At 47.8% G+C, this 20,480-nt stretch overlaps 2 protein-coding genes across 3 annotated transcripts in view; both read left to right on the top strand.

Moving 5' to 3' along the window:
- Positions 1-8,635, top strand: part of ipo9 (importin 9) — an 89,066-nt gene extending 80,431 nt beyond the window's left edge. The window contains exons 22-24 of the mRNA XM_078546903.1: positions 4,158-4,271; positions 6,037-6,113; positions 7,877-8,635. Coding sequence (XP_078403029.1) covers positions 4,158-4,271; positions 6,037-6,113; positions 7,877-7,987 — 302 coding nt within the window. The 3' untranslated portion in view covers positions 7,988-8,635. The remainder of the gene's footprint in view (positions 1-4,157; positions 4,272-6,036; positions 6,114-7,876) is intronic.
- A 6,907-nt stretch (positions 8,636-15,542) lies between these two features.
- shisa4 (shisa family member 4) overlaps positions 15,543-20,480 on the top strand; it is a 75,294-nt gene continuing 70,356 nt past the window's right edge. For both annotated transcript variants that reach the window (XM_078546905.1, XM_078546904.1), the window contains exon 1: positions 15,543-15,698. In XM_078546905.1, coding sequence (XP_078403031.1) covers positions 15,626-15,698 — 73 coding nt within the window. In that variant the 5' untranslated portion in view covers positions 15,543-15,625. The remainder of the gene's footprint in view (positions 15,699-20,480) is intronic.

Raw genomic sequence — 20,480 nt, 5'->3', positions numbered from 1 at the left:
TCGTGTCATCTGCAAACTTATCATATCTCCTACATTCATGTCTACATCATTAATGTACACTACAAAAAGCAAGGAACCCAGCACCGAACCCTGCGGTAAGCCACTGGACACCGGCTTCCAGTCGCAAAAACAACCTTCGACCATCACCCTCTGCCTCCTGCCGCTAAGCCAATTTTGGATCCAATTTGCCAAATTGCCCTGGATCCCGTGGGCTCTTTCCTTCTTGATCAGTCTCGTATGCAAGACCTTGTCAAAAGCCTTATTGAAATCCATGTAGACTACATCAACTGCACTACCCTCATCCACACACCTAGTCACCTCCTCCAAAAATTCAATCAAAGTTGTTAGACATGATCTCCCCCTGACAAAGCCATGCTGACTATCCCTGATTATTCCCTGCCTCTCCAAGTGGAGATTAATCCTGCCCCTCAGAATTTTTTCCAAAAGTTTCCCCACCACTGATGTTAGACTCACTGGTCTATAGTTCCCTGGTTTATCTCTACCGCCCTTCTTGAATAACAGTACCACATTCGCTGTCCTCCAATCCTCTAGCACTTATCCTGTGGCCAGAGAGGATTTGAAAATTAGAGTCAGAGTCCCTGCAGTCTCCTCCGTTGCCTCCCATAGAAGCCTGGGATACATCTCATCTGGGCCTGGGGATTTATCCACTTTCAAGCATGTTAAAACCGCTAATACCTCCTCCCTCTCAATACCAATTTGTTCAAGTATATCACAGTCCCCCTCCCTGATTTCTATACCTACATTGTCCTTCTCTATATTGAATACAGATGCAAAGTACTCTTTTAAAACCTCACCAAGTATTCCGGCTCCTCACACAAATTGCCACTTTGGTCCCTAATGGGCCCTACTCTTTTCCTTGTTATCCTCTTGCCCCTAATATACTTATAAAACACCTTTGGATTTTCCTTTATTTTACCCGTCAATGTTTTTTCATGTCCCCTCTTCCTCTCCTAATTTCTTTTTATTTCGGGAGGACTAACAAGGCAAGGGAATACACAATGAATGGTAGGACTCTAGGAAGTACAGAGATTCAGGGGGACCTTGGTGTGCATGTCCAAGTGTGCACTTTCTATACTCCTCTAGGGCTTCCGTGGTTTTGAGTCCTTGGTATCTACCATAAGCTTACCTTTTTTTCCTTATCCAATCCTGTACATTCCTCGACATCCAGGGTTCTCTGGACTTGTTGGTCCCACTCTTCACCTTTACGGGGACATGTTGATCCTGTGCTCTCACTATTTCCTTTTTGAATGACTCCCACTGCTCTGATGTAGATTTTCCTATAAGTAGCTGCTCCCAGTCCACTTTGGCCAGACCCTGTCTTATCATATTGAAATCAGCCTTCCCCCAATTCAGGACCTTTATTTCCGGTCCATCTGTGTCCTTTTCCATAACTACCTTAAATCTTACTGAGTTATGGTACTATCACTGAAATGCTCCCCCGCTGACACTTCTACCACTCGCCCGGCGTTGTTCCCTAAAGCTAGGTTCAGCACCTTGTCTTGTAGGACTTTGTGTGATGGCTTAAGAAGCTTTCCTGGATACATCTTAGAATTCCGCCCTCCCTAAGCCTTTCAGGCTTTGTCTACCCCAGTTAATATTGGGGAAGTTGAAATCCCTTATTATTATTACCCTATTATTTTTACGCTTCTCTGAGATTTGCCTACATATCTGCCCTTCTATCTCTCCCTGACTGTTTGTTTGGACTTGGAGGCCTATAGTACACTCCCGACAATGTGATTGCCCCTTTTTGTTTTTAAGTTTTACCCATATGGCCTCATTTAAGGAACCTTCTAAGATATCATCCCTCCTTATTGCAGTAAATGACTCCTTGATCAATATTGCGACACCACCTCCTCTTTTACACTTCACGTTCTCCACCATCTCGTCTGAAGATTCTATGCCCTGGAAAATTGAGCTGCCATTCTTGCCCCTGCCTCAACCATGTCTCCGTGACGGCAATGATATCACATCCCATATGTTAATCAAATCCCTCAACTCATCTGCCTTGCTCACAAGACTCCTTGCATTAAAATAAATGCCATCCAGCCTTGCCAGGCTCCCTTGTGCCTTAACTTGACTATATACACACTGCCTTCCAGAGTGACTTGGTTTTTCTTCTATACTTGCCTGTGCATCACCCCCAGTATACCTCCACTCCATAGCCTATCCTCCTGCCAAATTTGTTTAAACCCCCACCAACAGCACTAGCAACCCCTCTTTTCCCCCCGCCCCACCCCTGGCAAGGATGTTGGTCCCGTTCTGGTTCAGGTGCTACCCGTCGAACTTGTACAGGCCCCACCTTCCTCAGAAATGGACCCAGTGATCCAGAATCTAAAGCCCTTCTTCCTGCTCCAGCTCTTCAGCCACGCATTCATCTGCTCTATCTGCCTAATCCTATACTCACTAGCGCGTGGAGTAATTCAGAGATTACAACCTTTTGAGATCCTGCTTTTCAATCTGTTACCTAGCTCCTTAAATTCTTGTTGCAGGACCTCATCCCTCTTTCTACCTACGTCGTTTGTACCAGTGTGAACCCCAACCTCTGGCTGCTCATCCTCCTGCTTCAGAATGCTCTGCAGCCGTTCAGTGACATCCCTGATCCTGGCCCCAGGGAGGCAACACACCATCTTGGAGTCACGTCTGCGGCTGCAGAAAAGCCTGTCTGTACCCCTCACTATTGAGTCTCCTACCACTGTTGTTCTTCCTCCCTTTCTCCTCCCCCCTTGTGTAGCTGGGCTCTGGCTGCACTCCCCAGAGGAACCGTCACACTCACCGTTTTCCAACATGCAAACTGTTCTTGAATGAGAACCACTCTGGGGTTTTCCTGACTACCTGCCTGCGTCCCTTCTGACTGGTGGTCACCCATTCCTTCTCTGACTGCACTTCCTTAAGCTGCTGGGTGACCACTTCTAAAAATGTGCTATTCACGTAACTCAGCCTCGCGGATGCACTGCTGTGCCTCCAGCCGATGCTCAAGCTCTGAAACCCAGCGCTCAAGCTGGTCAAACCAGTGGCACTTCCTGCAGATGTGGTCATCCAGACTGCCAGGAACGTCTTAAGACTTCCCACGTACTGCAGGTCGTGCAACACACAGGACTGAGCTCCCCTGCCATACCTTTAGTTAAAATGCCCTTTTTAAGCCAAGTAAAACATTATTTAAGTTTCTTCCTTTTTTTAAAAAGAAAGCTAGAACTCTTACCTTTCCTTGATGTAGCTTTAAAGTGAAGAAAAACAACTTACCCACTACCTACCAATCAGCTTTCTGCTTTGCGCTGATGTCACTTTTGTCAGCCTTTTTGAATTCTGGCGAGATCCCTGTTGGGGTTAGCTGCTGCTCCGACTGGCTCGATCTAGGCCTCGACCTTCAGGCTTTTATTGAGAAGCTCCGCTGGCACTGTTCACCCCCAGGCTCGCTCTGCTCCGCTCCCGCTGCTGCTCTGACTGGGACTTAACTTAATGTTTGGTTTTTGGTTAGTTTCTATTTGCTTTTACACTGAAATGAGTGCTGTAGCACAGGTCCTGGAGCTTTATTCTGTATGGAAGTAAGACCCACTTTTCACTCTTATCAAGCCAGCCAATAATCCTAATCAATCCATGCACTGCAACGATGTCTTGGTGCTTCCTTGGATAAGGGAGTCTGGACGGGAGAAATATAAGGAACTGGGTACAGTGCATTCAACCCTGAGTTTCTGACTCCTGAGTTCAAACTGAGATTGGACAGTCTTAATGCAGTCACTTATGGGAGTGGATCCATGGATTCAAACCCTAAACGACAATCCTACCGAGAGAGGAATCAGTGCAGCGGTGGCTGAGACACAAATGGAAAATGCCCCACTGCAGCCTTCTGAAGTTAGGACTCTAGAGGGAACTCCTCTTGGCATCTCACTGTGTCACAGCTAACCAGAGTGCTTGCTGCTGATACTGAAATAGCGTCCCATTCGCCAACATTGATCACAAAATTCACATTGCAAATCTGGGAAATTAAAAAGCAACAGCAATGAAGCAGCACACTTGCATCTTTTCCCATGGTGTGCAATACATGCACCCTCACCCTGTTCCAATGGTTTACAACGCGCACCTCTTTACTGTTAAATGCCTAACTGTGTGAAGCTGATTTTTCTGCGTCTCGTATTCAGATGAAGTTAATGACATGTGGGAGGACCAGGATGATGATGATGAGGATGATGACGAGGGTTTAGCGGGACAGCTGTTATCAGATCTACTCAATCCAGGAGCAGGCGTTAGATATGGTAAGAAGCTGTACAAACTATTGTCAGTATTTGAAAAGACCCAGCTCTTGTTTTTTTGACACATTATTGGGCAGTCCATTTTTGTATGTGCATCATGTCATTTATTGTCAGGATCATTTTGGTGAAATCTAGTTGTTTGTTGCAGTTGGAAATTGCTATGTTTTATAATTTGTTTTAAAAGTTATTGGGTTTTCTCCTAGATACAAGTAATAATTGGAGCCATTATTTGTGTATTAAAATGTTACTGTTGAATTTTAAATGAGTAATTAGTTATATATGGGTAACAAAACAAAATACTGGAGGCACTCAGCATCTGTTGAGAGAAAAGGAGTCACTCCTGTGTTCCAGGATCCTTAATATTACAGTTCAACAGCATTTCAAAAAGAGCAAACCAAGAGAAGGGGGGAAAAAAACACACACAAAAAAATGAATGACCTGTGAGTGCTTGATGGAGAATATGAGATAGTTAAATAGCAGAACTGATATGTAGAGGAGAGAAAAGAATGGATAATGATAGATCTCAAAGAAATTTTAAAATGTGTTAACACAATGTGTGTGGTAAGAGCTAAAGGGGACAGGGAAGCATGAACAACTGACAAAGAGCAGACTCCAGAAGTCAGGTGCAGGCCACTCCGACAGCACCATCCTCTGATAGGGGCCCCATTCCCACTCCATGTTATAACATGTACACAGTGCAGCTTGAAGACGTCCATTATTGTTGCTGTTTAGCTGCACTGTGGTTTAATGGTTCTGTATTCTGACAGGTGCTCAGCATATGTCCATGAGCCAGTCTAACCTCAGGTTTCAGTGGAGTGTGAGGATCTTTACTCTCATCACATTGTTTAACTTCAGTTTCTATTTTAAACTGATTCACTGGTTATCAGAAAGCAATGACTTTCTTTCCCTAGACCCCTATGGCCACTACTCACAACAGCAGCTTTGTATTTTATACTCGTCACAGGCTCAAAATAGTCTTGACTTCCAACCTGCGGTCCCATTGACCAAACTAGGGACAAATTTAATGTTGCATTATCTAAATTGTCGAACTTTACAATTAAGGAATAACTCCCAGCTTTTGCTGGGAAAAGAGTAAAGATTGTTACGGAACTTACTGCCTTTAATCCGCTGATTGAAAAATGTAGAAATGGTTTGAGTTGTCTGGAGTTGATTAGGTGATGATTAGATAAAGTATGCACAAAAATGCCGATTTAGAAAAAACATCAAACTCGAGCTGGCCCTCGATTACTGAATTTTGGATCTGAAGCAGATGGTAGAGGCACAACAGACAAAACAGAATGAAGAGACAAAAGGTCAATTCTAACTAGAGGGGAGAATTTTAAAATGGGGCAATCGATACAGAGCCTTAATAATCATCCTACATTTCTGGGTTCCCAGTACATACAGAGCTTCAGTGAGTTGATCTCACACGAGCAGCCTCTGCAGATTAATATGTATACATGGCACTCAAGGTGACTAAGAGGAAATCGGAGATGATAGGTAGCTCGTCCACCTCCATTTTATTCTATTCCCCAGAATCATCAAATTGTAAATTGGAATGCTTAAGTTGACGGTGTGGATGGAATCTTCAACTTGCCCATTGATTGGCTTAAAAAGGATCAATCACTCTGAGGAACAGGGCATTCACACTGTCTTTGGACTTCATTGAATGATTAAATAATGAGAGATGATTTCTAAAGGTTTTGATGTGATTTATTGCACCTATTTGAAGCTCATAGGGATGTAATGGTGTGCTCTTTTTAAACAGATGATGATTATTATGATGAGGATGATGAAGATGATCCAGACACTCTGAAAGATCCCTTGTATCAAGTTGATTTACAGGTACTTGGGAATCATCATTAAATGGGGTGAGATGGGGATTTTTAAATTTGCCATGAGTACAGCAGAGATTTTGGATAAATTATCCTGCATAGGACTTACGGAGACGAGGGAGGGGAATAGTGTCGCACAAGTGCTTCCCTTGAGGGAGTTGGTGAACACTGGGCAACTTCCAATAGACTGAAATGAGGCAAATATAGGGGTGCACAGCTAGATTTTCCAACACCCTCTGTGATGGGGAGTGAGAGGCTCTGGAAGGCGGGAGTGGGGGGGCGCATGTGAGACTCAGGTGTGCGCGGGATGTGTGAGACTCGCGTGGTTGGGTGGGTGTGAGGCTCTGGAGGACGTGGGGTGAGTGGCTCTGGGGGACGCGGCGAGGGGGTGAGCGGCTCTTGGGGACGTGGTGAGGGGGTGAGCGGCTCTTGGGGACGCGGCGAGGGGGTGAGCGGCTCTTGGGGATGCGGTGGGGGGGGTGAGCGGCTCTTGGGGACGCGGCTGGGGGGTGAGCGGCTCTTGGGGACGCGGCGGGGGGTTGAGCGGCTCTTGGGGATGCGGCGGGGGGGTGAGCGGCTCTTGGGGACGCGGCAGGGGGGTGAGCGGCTCTTGGGGACGCGGCGGGGGGGTGAGCGGCTCTTGGGGACGCGGCGGGGGGGTGAGCGGCTCTTGGGGACACGGTGGATGGGTGAGCGGCTCTGAGGGACGGGGCGGGGGGGGTGATTGGCTCTGGGGGACGGGGTGGGGGGGTGAATGGATCGGTGGGGGGCAAGCGGCTCGGGGGGGGGCAGGGGGCGAGCGGCTCGTGGGGGCGGGGGGTGAACGCTTCTGAAGGGCAAGTTGGGTGAGTGGCTCGGGGGGGCCGTGGGGTGAGTGGCTCAGTGGGGTGGGGGGGGGGGGGGGGGGGGGTGAGCGGCTTGGGGTGGGGGCGGTGGGTTGAGTGCCTCTGGGGGGCGGGGAGGTGAGTGGGGCTGGGGGCGTGTGGGATGAGGCGCTCTGGGGGGCGGGTGAGTGTCTCTGGGGGTGGAGCTTGGGGGTTGAGCGCCTCTGTGGGGCGGGGCAGGGGGTGAGCGGCTCAGGGGTGCGCGATGGGGGTTGAGCGGCTCTGGGAGGTCAAGGGGATGAGCAGCTCTGGGGGGAGGCGGTGTGAGCAGCTCTGGTGGGTGGGGTTTTGAGAGACGCTGGTAGGGGTGGACAGGCAGGATAAGCTTCAGTCTGGCATGGAGAGAGACTGGAGAGGAGGGGAGAAACTGCAGGTTGGGGAGACTGCGCACGGGTGGGGTTGGGGGGGGGGTGGGGGAGTGGGGAAATGGGAAGGGGCCAAGTTGGGGGAAGGGGAGACTGTAAGCTGGTTGGGGGATGGTGGCATAGAGCTGATGAAGGACATTTTTTAGGGCTCTCATCAGAAAATTATTCTTTACGTACAGGTGGAATGGGTTGTCAGGAATTATAATTTAGGCCAAAACCCTCAACTCACATTAAGATAAAAAGCTAAAGGTAGACAGCTGGCTGGATGAGATCGGTCTCGAGAGACAAGATCCCAAGAGATTACAACATTCCTTCCAATGTATTTCACTGTCTGAATGGGAAGTGATCTCCTAAACAGAAAAAATTCTTATAAAAAAAATTCCCCAAAATGACCAAGAATGGCATCTGAACTACATAGCTTGTTGTGGGAGCAGATTGACAATAATACTTTCCATTTTACAATGTGAAAAGGCTGCTGTTAATATTTTATGTGCATGTATACTGATCCTGTGTTTTAATTACAGGCGTATCTAACAGATTACCTCCGTCAGTTTGCACAGCAGCCCTGCTACACACCATTTTCTGATCACCTCAATGAAAAGGAGAAGAGAGTTTTACGCTCAATAGGCATTTAAGATAACCTGGAAGAAACACAGTACCCCCACATTTACTGGGTCATTGACTGACACTGAGGTCAGTCATTGTTAATACTGCCTCCTTCTGCGCCAGCTGCTCATTTTACGGGGAGAGAAATCAGATTTCATTGTAGCCTTTTTCCATCATGACTCAAGCAATAACTGCAGAGGCCTGACTGAAGATCAGTGGTTTCATCCAAGGAAGCACACAAGCTTGTCAAAGTTTCTGCAGCTGTGCTGTTGGGGACTGGAGGAAGCCTGTGCGGTGAAGCAGGTTCCTTTCATGTGAGGCAGTACTGTCATTCTTCAACCTGCAGGATACATAGGACCAGCCCTGGTTAAACACACTATTTTTGCTACAGAACACAAAACATTAAGTTACATGATGCACTTAAAGAAGTGGAATGAAGATTGAAGCTTTGTGAAACATTTTGTTTTACAGTTGTCCTGAAGTGTTCCTACTGAGAGTTGCTCCATTACTGGAGTGATAAAAGGAGTAAATTGAGCAGTGGCAGATGTAATTCTGAGCAAGTTCTGAGATAGTTACGGCCTGGTTAGCTCTTTAGGATGAGATTTGGTTTGTCTGGGACACTTGTCTGTTCTGTTTCCATTCAGGGAAGAGAAACAAAATAAAATACAGTAAAAGGAGTTGGATTTTGTGATCTCGTTGATCCAGGACTGCTGCAAAGTGGGTCTTGATGCTGGAGAATTCCTGGAACCATATTGTCTGGGACTAGAAACATTTCTTACACACAGGTATTCTTTCTCCTCTGTTAGGAACAGAACTGACACTCAACCCTTTTTGTAAGGGAACGTGGAACTTTAGACTTCAGAATAAAGCATCTGATGAACTAGATGGGCGAAGCTTCTATTAAACACACAGTTTGTCTCATTGGGAGCTGAAAGTATAGTTGAAATTGACTTTCTGTTCTTAAAATGAGAGATGAAGGCTGGTTCAGTGGCTGCAGTAGGAGGAGTGAGGGGGAGGGAGAGTGGAGCAGTGAGGGTGGGGAAGAGGGAGTGGAGGGGGAATGAGGGTAGGGAGTTGGGGAGGAAGTGAGGATGGGATGAGGAGGTGCAGATGGGGGGAAGGAGAATGAGGGGGAGGGGGGACAAGGGATGAGGGAGAGGGTGGATGAGGGGAAGACGGGGGAGGGGGGACAAGGGATGGGGAAGACGGGGGAGGGGGGACAAGGGATGAGGGGGGACAAGGGATGGGAAGACGGGGGAGGGGGGACAAGGGATGGGGAAGACGGGGGAGGGGGGACAAGGGATGGGGAAGGGGGACAAGGGATGGGGATGACGGGGGGGGGGGGACAAGGGATGGGGGAAGACGGGGGAGGGGGGACAAGGGATGGGGAAGACGGGGGAGGGGGGACAAGGGATGGGGAAGACGGGGGAGGGGGGACAAGGGATGGGGAAGACTGGGAGGGGGGACAAGGGATGGGGAAGACTGGGGAGGGGGACAAGGGGATGGGGAAGACGGGGGAGGGGGGACAAGGGATGGGGAAGACGGGGGAGGGGGGACAAGGGATGGGGAAGACGGGGGAGGGGGGGACAAGGGATGGGGAAGACGGGGAGGGGGGACAAGGGATGGGGAAGACGGGGGAGGGGGGGACAAGGGATGGGGGAGGGGGGACAAGGGATGGGGAAGACGGGGGAGGGGGGACAAGGGATGGGGAAGGCGGGGGAGGGGGGACAAGGGAAGGGGGAGTGGGGACAAGGGATGGGGGGGAAGGCGGGGGAGGGGGACAAGGGATGGGGGAAGGGGGGAAGACGGGGAGGGAGGGACAAGGGATATGGGGAAGGCAGGGGGGACAAGGGAGTGAGGACAGGAGATGGGGAGGATGGGGAAGTGGGAGGGAGTAGGGATGGGAGAGGGACTTTGGACCTGAGAGGGAAAAGGAATGTAGGAAGAAGGGGTGGGCTTGAATTTTTGCTAATGGTCTGGAATTTTTTTACAAACCGTGTAACTTGTACTTGTATGGGCAATCTGCCAGTTTTTGGAGTTCTTGTGGGAGTTGGTCGGTGGGTTTCAGATATATTAGAAATCTCAAATGTATAATGTAATCATGAAACGCACTCGCTGATACAACATGAGGATTTGGCTCCCAGCTCTTGAACAACAGGGGGGATGGTTGTTTGGACTGGTGATTTCAGTATATTATGAACTTATCCAATGCTTGAAGTTGCATTTCATGCGACAGGAAAGGCAGTGTTTCAGCTGTTGAGGTAGTCTGAAGAAATGATCCCCTCAGTGATCCCTGTAGGCTGTTTTCTTCTCACCTCTCTAAGTAATGCTGAAATGACCTACATGTGTTTCTACACTTCACTGTGCAGTGTGTTGGAGACATTTTAGACAGATTTGATTAGGCACTGTGTAAGTGTCTGAAATATCAGACTATCAGCTGTTCACAGAACAGAGGTCCCCTGACATGAGTGATGTAGAAGATTCCACCCACTGATATTAGTGATGAAGCTGCCTAGGAGTTAGGGATTGCTTTTATTACTGTGATATTAAACTGAATTTTAATTAAAAAAAATTCAAAAATGAATTCTACTCTTTTTTCTTCTTTTCAGTTATTTCCTGTTCCCTCTTGTTGCAGTGATTTATTCTACTTAACCATTTACATTTCTCTCTCTTAACTTTGTAAATGTGCTTTGCCTTTGCTCCATCTCCATTTTGGAGGTGGAAGTAACTCGAAAAAGATTGGGCTTTCATTGGTTCCAAGTTTGCTCCAAGTTTTTTCGGCCAGTTATAAGCCTGAAAAGTTTTCCCACCAGGGTGCTGGTCTTGGTTACTCAAGGTTACCTGAATGGCTGCTGTGGAAAATAAAAAATGGCAGTAGTGCCATTGCCAGTGCAATGGAGCAATGTCTTTGATATCATTGCTGCTCACTCTCGTAATGAATTTGAGCTTTGTTCCCTCTCTCTCTCTCTGATCTGTCATTTGTTCTTCATTTGCAATGCTTTTCCTGTCCTTGTTGCTCCAGCTCTAGTTGAAACTCTTTCACTTTTTCTTCAATCACTAATCCTGCAAATTCAAGTACCACTTTTTTGATCTAGGTAATTTTTAAATCTCAAGTTTCTGTCCTGTTTAATTTTAAACCTCGGAATCACTTCATGACCAGTCGCTCAATGTCCAGGGTACTGCCACCTAGCCTTAAGTGTTCTGAGTGTTTAGGACTGTGTCAGTACTGCCCAGTATCTAACTGTACAAAATGTATCATGTCTGCTGCTCCAACAAACATTTGGTGAGATGAAGCCAGATACAAATCGTTAAGATGTATCTTCACTGTACGTTATCGTACAGAGCAACTAATTCGATCAGTATAATTTATGTTGGTATTAATATAAAATAATGAACACATTACTCTATCTCACAAAGTGGAATTTCTTGCTTGACTTCTAACTGCTCCCCTGCATTTTAACCATGTTGCAGCCTTTCCTGGGCCTGATTGCATTAAAAAACCCAAATGACTGCCTGAGTCTGTTTTCATATCCTTATTTTTATGACTGAAAGGAACCAGAGACAACCAAATGGAAAAGACTGATAGAATTACAAATCAAGTTTTTTTAATTACACACTTTGAAAAATGATCACCACGTGACTCATTATTTTAAAAACATAATTAGAAGCAGGAGGAATAGGTCATACAGCCCCTTAAGCCAGACCCGCAATTCAATAAACACACGGCTGAACAAATACATCAACTTCACTTTCCTGTCCTAACCCCACATCCCTTCATTTCTTTTAGTGCTCAAAACGCTAACAATTTCAGTATTAAATATACTCAACAATTGAGCATCCAAAGCTTCCAGTGATTTACACCCACTGAATTAAGAAATTTCTTCACATTTAGTCCTAAATAGCCAACCCTTTATACTGAGACCATGACCCTTTCTAGACTCTCCAGCTAGGGAAACCCAATTAAAACGCCAACCCGTCCTGCTCTTAGCTGCCAAAACTGCACACTACTGCAGGATCACCCTGGAATGCAAAGATACATTCTCCCCTGCCACTTTTCTCAACTGCAAACATTCTTAAACTCACTTCCAACACTAAGTGCAAGGAGCTCATAAACTTCTGTGTCACTAAGATCAAGACAATCTGATCAGCTGTCTCTACCATGTCCCCCCACTATGCCAGATCCTTTAATGTTGCTGCCCCTCACTCCACCCAAGCCTTGAACTCTCATCTTTCTCTAGTTTCTCTTCTATCTCCCCATATGCCTTCTCTGAGATCTTGTCCATGATGCCCACCTCCTGCTCCCTCGATCCTATTCTCACTAAACTGCTGATCACCCAACTTCCCCTCCTGGTTCTCATGTTAGCCGACAGTTGAATAAAAGCAAAATACTGTGGATGCTGGAAATCTGAAACAAACAAAATGCTGGAAAAACTCAGCAGGTCTAGCAGCATCTGTGGAGAGAGAAACAGAGTTAATGTTTCGAGTCCATATGACCCTATGGACTCAAAATGATAGCCCTGTTTTTCTCTCCACAGATGCTGCTAGGCCTGCTGAGTTTCCCAGCATTTTCTGTTTTTGTATCATTCACTGTCTTCAGGTGTTGTACCTCTCTCCTTTACATCTGCTGTCACTGACAAAAATCAACCTTGACTTCTTTGTCATTGCAAACCCTTGCACTGTCTCCAATGTTCCTTTTTTCTCCCAAGTCCTTGGAAACGTAATGGCACCCCAAATCTGTTCCCATCTTTGCCGATACTCCGTGTTTGAATCCCATCAATCAGGTTTCTGCCCTGCCACAAAAGTCATGTGACTGTGACGAAGGTGAACTTTCCCTCCTTGCCCTTCTCGAGGTGTCTGCAACCTTTGATGTTGATGATCATACCATCATCCTCCAACTCCTCTTCACTGTCCAGCTGGCGGGACTGCTCTCACCTGATTCCATTTCTATCTGTTTAATTGTAGCCAGAGTATCACTTGCAATGACTTCTCTTCCTGCTCCCACATCATTAGTCCTGGTGTCCCCTAAGGACCCATCTTTGGCTTGTCTGATATCCAGTAATGGATGTCTAGTCATTTCCAACAATTAAATATTGGGAAGACAAGCCATTGTTTTTGTTCCCCGCTTCCAAATCGTTTCCTAGCTACCAACTCCATCCTTCTCCCTGGCAACAGTCAGATTATTAAGCCAGTCTGTTTGAAACTTGGTAGCACATTTGATCCTGAGATGAGCTGCTGACCTCATATTCATGCCATCACTAAGACTGCATATTTCTGCCTCCATAACATCACCCAGCTTCACCCTGTCTCAGCTCATTTTTTGCTGAAACCTTCATTCAAGCCTTTATAACTTGTAGGTTCAACTGTTCCAATGCACTCCTGGCTAGTCCCCCATATTCTAGCCTCCATAAACATGAGGTTATTCAAAATTCTGCTTCCTTTTTCTTAACACACAAGTCCATTTCCTTATCACCCCTTGTGCTCAATGACCTACATTTGTTCCTGGTCAAGCAATGTCTTGATTTTAAAATTTCATCCTTGTTTTCAAATCCTTCCATGGCCTCACTTCTCACTATCTCTAATCTCCATCAGCCCAACAACCCTCTAAGATCTCTGCCCTTTTCTAATTCTGGCCTCTTGCAAATCCCCAATTTTAATCGCTCCACCATGGTGACTGTGGCTTCAGTTGCCTAGACAAGAATGATCCCTACGCCTCTCTACCTTTCTTTCCTCCTCTAAGCACCTACCTCTGACCAAGCTTTCGGTCATCTGGCTGAATATCTCCTTGTGTGGATTGGTGTGATACTTTGTTTTCTAATGTTCCTGTGAAATATCTTCCAAACTCCAGAGTATAGGTGTATTCTACTCTACCTCTCCTCATAGGACAGTCTTCATTCTAGGAATTAATCAAGTATACCTAAGGCAAGTATATCCTTCCTTGGGTAAGGGGACTAAAACTGTACTGAAGGAGGCCACTCAGCCTATCAAGTCGATGCTGGTTCTCTGTGGAGCAATCCAGTCAGTCCTATTTCTCCACTCTATCCCCATAGTCCTGCAGGTTTATTTCCTTCAAGTGCCCATCCAACTCTGTTTTGAAATCATTCATCATCTGTTTCCACCACCTCATGGGCAGCGAGTTCCAGGTCATGACCACTCACTGTCTACAAAAGTTCCTTCTCACATTCCCCCTGCTTCTCTAGCCAAAACCTTAGGTTCAGCATGATGTTCCTGCTTTTGCACTCAATACCTCTTTATGAAGTCCAAAATCCAATATGCTTTACTAACCTCTCTTATTATCTGCTGCCATTTTCAAAGCTCCCTCTATCGCTACACACTTTAGATCTGTGCCGTTTAGTTTATATGGCCTCTCCCTATCCCTTCTGCCAAAAATGTATCACCACACACTTCTCTTATTCTCAGCCTATCATGTTGCATTTGATTGGTATCATCCTCAGTTTGCCACACCAAGTTTGGTATCATTGGCAAATTTTGAAATTTTACTCTATTCCAATATCCAAGTCATTTATTTATATCAAAAAAGCAGTGGTCCTAGCACTGACCCTTGGGGAACATCACTGTGTACCCTCCCCCAGTCTGAAAAATAACCATTAACCATGACTTGCTATTTTCACCCAATCTCTGCTTCTACCAACATTTTGTCAGCTTCCTCTTTGTTAGTAAACACTGATACAAAGGAACAAAAACAGAATTACCTGGAAAAACTCAGCAGGTCTGGCAGCATCGGCGGAGAAGAAATCAGTTAACGTTTCGAGCCTTCATGGCCCTTCGGCAGAACTGAAGCATAGTTAGAAGAAGGGAGAAATATAAATTGGTTTAAGGTGGGGGGGGGGGCGGAGAGAGAGAGAGACATTGAGGGTGTGGTGATTGTGGAGATGAGCAGATAATCAAAAGATGTCACAGACAAAAGGGTCAAAGAGGTGTTTTGTCTGAGAAAAGTGCTAATTTTAGTAAACACCTTGTCAAACACCAGGAGAGAAATGGAAAGCAATGAAGGTGAGCAGGGCAGAAGAGACAGTCGGAAATCCTGTCGGAGGACAGAACCGTACTTCTTCAAAGGGCTCGTTAAGTATTTAGCCTTGCCTTGTGGTCTAAGCGTTTTTCACATTGTTTTTAATAAGTCCCATCGCTAATTCTCTTATTAATTCACTTACTGTTACACTGACACCAATTGAAATTTTGAATTTCCTGGCCCTTAGTTTAAACCAATGCTCTAGAGGGAAAAAGAGAAATACTCACCAACCAATCACTTACCTGCTTTCCTATGACAACTGTGTTCCTCTCGGCAGATACTGTCAGACCTGCTGCGTTTTTCCAGCTATTTTTGTTTTAGAATAGTTAGGTACTTGTTTGACCAGCGCAGACTCGATAGGCCTTTTTCTGTGCTGTAGATCTTTATTACTCTATGACACTCTCACATTACACCCAGACACACACACACGCAGATCACACAGACACACACATGACAGACACACACAGACACATGCATCAGACAGGCAGGGACACACAAATCACACACATTACACACAGGCAGAGAGATCCGGGCTTCTGATACCGCTGCGCGTTCCCGAGACCGTCGTGCCCGCGCACTCGCACCCGTACCCGTTGCGGCTTCCCGCGGTCAGAGCGTCTCTCCGGTTCCTCAGGACGCCATGGTCCCGGTCCCGGTGCCGCTTTCGGCCGGAGCTGGGCCGCTCCTGGCGACTCTCCTCATCCTCGGAGCAGGTAAGAAAAGAGCGCGGCTTGTCTCTGAGAGGAAGCCCCAAAAATACCCCAAATCCCAGCCTCCGGTCCGCCAAATTCCCCAAATCACAGCCTCTGTCCCCAAAAATACCCCAAATTACAGCCTCTGTCCCCAAAAATACCCCAAATCACAGCCTCCGGCCCCCCCCTCAAATACCCCAAATCACAGCCTCTGGGCCCAAAAATACCCCAAATCACAGCCTCCGGCCCCCCCCTCAAATACCCCAAATTACAGCCTCTGTCCCAAAAATACCCCAAATTACAGCCTCTGTCCCCAAAAATACCCCAAATCCCAGCCTCTGTCCCCAAAAATACCCCAAATTACAGCCTCTGTCCCCAAAAATACCCCAAATCACAGCCTCCGGCCCCCCCCTCAAATACCCCAAATCACAGCCTCTGGGCCCAAAAATACCCCAAATCACAGCCTCCGGCCCCCCCCTCAAATACCCCAAATTACAGCCTCTGTCCCAAAAATACCCCAAATTACAGCCTCTGTCCCCAAAAATACCCCAAATCCCAGCCTCTGTCCCCAAAAATACCCCAAATCACAGCCTCCGGCCCCCCCTCAAATACCCCAAATCACAGCCTCTGGGCCCAAAAATACCCCAAATCACAGCCTCCGGCCCCCCCCTCAAATACCCCAAATCACAGCCTCTGGGCCCAAAAATACCCCAAATCACAGCCTCTGGGCCCAAAAATACCCCAAATCACAGCCTCCGGCCCCCCCTCAAATACTCCAAATCACAGCCTCTGGGCCCAAAAATACCCCAAATCACAGCCTCCGGCCCCCCCTCAAATACCCCAAATTACAGCCTCTGTCCCCAAAAATACCCCAAATCCCAGCCTCCGGCCCCCCCTCAAATACCCCAAATCACAGCCTCTGGGCCCAAAAATACCCCAAATCACAGCCTCTGGCCCCCCCTCAAATACCCCAAATCACAGCCTCTGGGCCCAAAAATACCCCAAATCACAGCCTCCGGCCCCCCCTCAAATACCCCAAATTACAGCCTCTGTCCCCAAAAATACCCCAAATCCCAGCCTCCGGTCCGCTAAATTCCCCAAATCACAGCCTCCAGCCCCCCCTCAAATACCCCAAATTACAGCCTCCGGGCCCAAAAATACCCCAAATCACAGCCTCCGGCCCCCCCTCAAATACCCCAAATCACAGCCTCTGGGCCCAAAAATACCCCAAATCACAGCCTCCGGCCCCCCCTCAAATACCCCAAATCACAGCCTCTGGGCCCAAAAATACCCCAAATCACAGCCTCCGGCCCCCCCTCAAATACCCCAAATTACAGCCTCTGTCCCCAAAAATACCCCAAATCCCAGCCTCCGGCCCCCCCTCAAATACCCCAAATCACAGCCTCTGGGCCCAAAAATACCCCAAATCACAGCCTCCGGCCCCCCCTCAAATACCCCAAATCACAGCCTCTGGGCCCAAAAATACCCCAAATCACAGCCTCCGGCCCCCCCTCAAATACCCCAAATCACAGCCTCTGGGCCCAAAAATACCCCAAATCACAGCCTCCGGCCCCCCCAAATCCCAGCCTCCGGCCCCCCCCAATCCCAGCCTCCGGCCCCCACAAAATGCCCCAAATCCCAGCCTCCAGCCCCCCAAATCCCAGCCTCCGGTCCCCCAAATTCCGCAAATCACAGCCTCCAGCCCACCCCCCACCAATACCCCAAATCACAGCCTCTGCTCCCAAAAATACCCCAAATCACAGCCTCTGCCCCCAAAAATACCCCAAATCACAGCCTCCGGCGCCCCCCCCAATACCCCAAATCACAGCCTCTGGCCCCAAAAATACCCCAAATCCCAGCCTCTAGCCCCCCAAATCCCAGCCTCCGGCCCCCCCAAATCCCAGCCTCCGGCCCCCCCAAATCCCAGCCTCCGGCCCCCCCAAATCCCAACCTTCGCCCCCCCCCAAACCCCAGCCTTAGGCTCCCGTAATACCCCAAATCCCAGCCTCCGGCTCCCCCCCAAAATGCCCCAAGTCCCAGCCTCCGGCCCCCCAAAATACCCCAAGTCCCAACCTCCAGCTCACCAAAAATACCCCAAATCCCAGTTTTTGGCCCCAAAAATACCCCAGATTCCAGCCTCTGGCCCCAAAAATGCGCGAAATCCCAGTTTTTGGTCCCAAAAATACCCCAAATCCCAACCTCCAGGTCCCAAAGAAACCCTAAATCCCATTCTCCGGGTCCCAAAAATACCCCAAATCTCAGCCTCTGGCCCCAAAATTACCCCAAATCCCAAAACCCGGCTTCCCAATAAAACTCCCAAATAATGCAAATCCCCGCCCAAAGGTCCTCAGCCACTCCACTGGACCCCAACCCCATAAAAAAAAAACCCAAATTTTCTCCAACATCCCACCCCCCCCCCCCCCCCAACCTGGTCTCCAATCCCCCCCAAAACCCCCAATACATCCCATGGGGAGGCGGTGGCATAGTGGTATTGTCATTGGACTAGTATTCCAGAGACCCAGTGTAATGCTGGGTTTGAATCCCACCACATCAGATGGTGAAACTTGAATTCAATAATAAACAAAATTTGGAACTGTAAGTCTGATGATGACCACAAAACCATTGCCAATTGTTGTAAAGACCCATCTGAAGGAAATCTGCCATCTTTACCTGGTCTGGCCTACGTGTGACCTCAGACCCACAGCAATGTGGTTGCCTCTTAAAAATGCCCTCTGAACAAGGGCAATTAGGGATGGGCAATAAATGCTGGCCCAACATGAACGAATAAAAAAACCCAACCCCCCCTCTCCAACCCAAAAACCCCAAGCCACCCCTTAAAATCTCCCCAACATGACCTTACTGCCGAGGCCTCAAGCCAATCCCCTCCCCAAGGTGGGGAAAGTTCACTTGTGTGGGTGGGGAGAGTTTAAACTAAATTGGCTGGGGATGGGCAGCATATAGAAATAAAGGAGTCAGAGTTTTGAATAGTGTGAGAGTAGTAGTACCAGATCAGATAGGAGTGGACTATGAGAAATATGAATACAGGTTTACACTGGAAGTATATAAACACACAAATTATGATGAATAAGATTGGTGAGCTACAAGCACAGTTAGTCATGTGGGAACATGGTGAAGTGGCAGGAACAGAAACATGGCTTAAAATCAGTGAGGACTGGGTGCTTAATATTCAAGGATACCAAGGGCCAGATCTTCCAGTCAGTGGCGATGCTGCACTCGTTGCTGCTGCCTGCGGAGATCGGTGCGCGCTTTCAGCTGGAAATGTTCCAATCCTAGCTCCATCAATGAAGCCCTGACACCATGATCCAGGAGGTAGCTGGAGAAGAGGAGTGTAGTGCAGAGGACATGCCGCTTTTTATGAGATTAGTTGCTATATTTTTGTAAAATTTTTAAAGGTCTCAAGTCTTTTAGTGGATGAGGGGCTGTGTGGTGGGATGAGACCAAATGGTTACTTCCCGGTGGTCGGTTCGGGTTAGTGCATGTGATTAGGGGTGGGTAGCTGCAATGGTAGGTTGAATTACACTGTTAATCACTGAGTTACACCAGAGATTTTTTAAAAATTCATTCATGGGATGTGGGCTTCACTGGCTGGGCCAGCATTTATTGCCCATCCCTAATTGCCCTTGAGAAAGTGGTGGTGACCTGCCTTCTTGAACCGCTGCAGTCCATGTAGTGTAGGTACACCCACAGTGCTGTTAGGGAGGGAGTTTCAGGATTTTGACCCAGCAACAGTGGAGGAACGGCCGATATATTTCCAAGTCAGGATGATGTGTGGCTTGGATGGGAAATCCCAGGTGGTGGCGTTCCCATCCATTTGCTGCCCTTGTCCTCCTAGATGGTAGTATTTGTGGGTTTGGAAGGTGCTGTCTAAGGAGCCTTGGTGAATTTCTGCGGTGCATTTTGTAGATGGTACACACTGCTGCTACTGTGTGTCGGTGGTGGAGGGAGTGAATGTTTGTGGATGTGGTGTCAATCAAGTGGGCTGCTTTGACCTGGATGGTGTCCAGCTTCTTCAATGTTGTGTGGGAGCTGTACTCATCCAGGCAAGTGGGGAGCATTCCATCACACTCCTGACTTGTGCCTTGTAGATGGTGGATAGGCTTTGAGGAGTCAGGAGGTGAGTTACTCACTGCAGGATTCCTAGCCTCTGACCTGCTCTTGCAGCCATAGTATTTATGAGGGTAGTCCAGTTCAGTTTCTAATCAATGGTCCAGGATGTTGATAGGGGAGATTCGGGGATGGTAATGCCATTGAACATCAGGGGGCGATGGTTGGATTCTCTTTTGTTGGAGATGGTCATAGCCTGACACTTGTGTGGCACGAGTGTTACTTGTCACTTGTTAGCCCAAGCCTGGATGTTGTCCAGGTCTTGCTGCATTTGGACATGGACTGCTTCAGCACCTGAGGAGTCGCGAATGGTGCTGAACATTGTGCAATCATCAGCGAACATCCCCACATTAAACAGTGTAATGTTTCTAGGTTTCTAAGCATCTGGATAAGTAGTGTGATGAAATTGATATTTTTTTGTGTGTGAGTTAGGTGTGCAATGACAGTAATTTTGCGGGGGGTGACCTCTGGGTGATTGGAGATTGTAACATTTAATGTACCGAATGTACCCAGCCTGGATTCTGCCTAGGAACAGGGGAAACACCCTGTTGGAGATATTAATAGGTCACACCGATCACTTCAAGGAGCAGAGCGAACAGGAGACTGTAGGGAGCAGACGGAGAGGAGATTTGACTCCATACAGCTGATGTGCTGCCGTTAGCTCCCTGCTGCTAAAGG

Source organism: Cetorhinus maximus, chromosome 8 (genome assembly GCF_964194155.1).
Source record: "Cetorhinus maximus chromosome 8, sCetMax3.hap1.1, whole genome shotgun sequence".
Lineage (NCBI taxonomy): Eukaryota > Metazoa > Chordata > Chondrichthyes > Lamniformes > Cetorhinidae > Cetorhinus > Cetorhinus maximus.
Note: the sequence above shows the minus strand (reverse complement) of the source record. Positions and strands in the feature narration are given on the sequence as shown.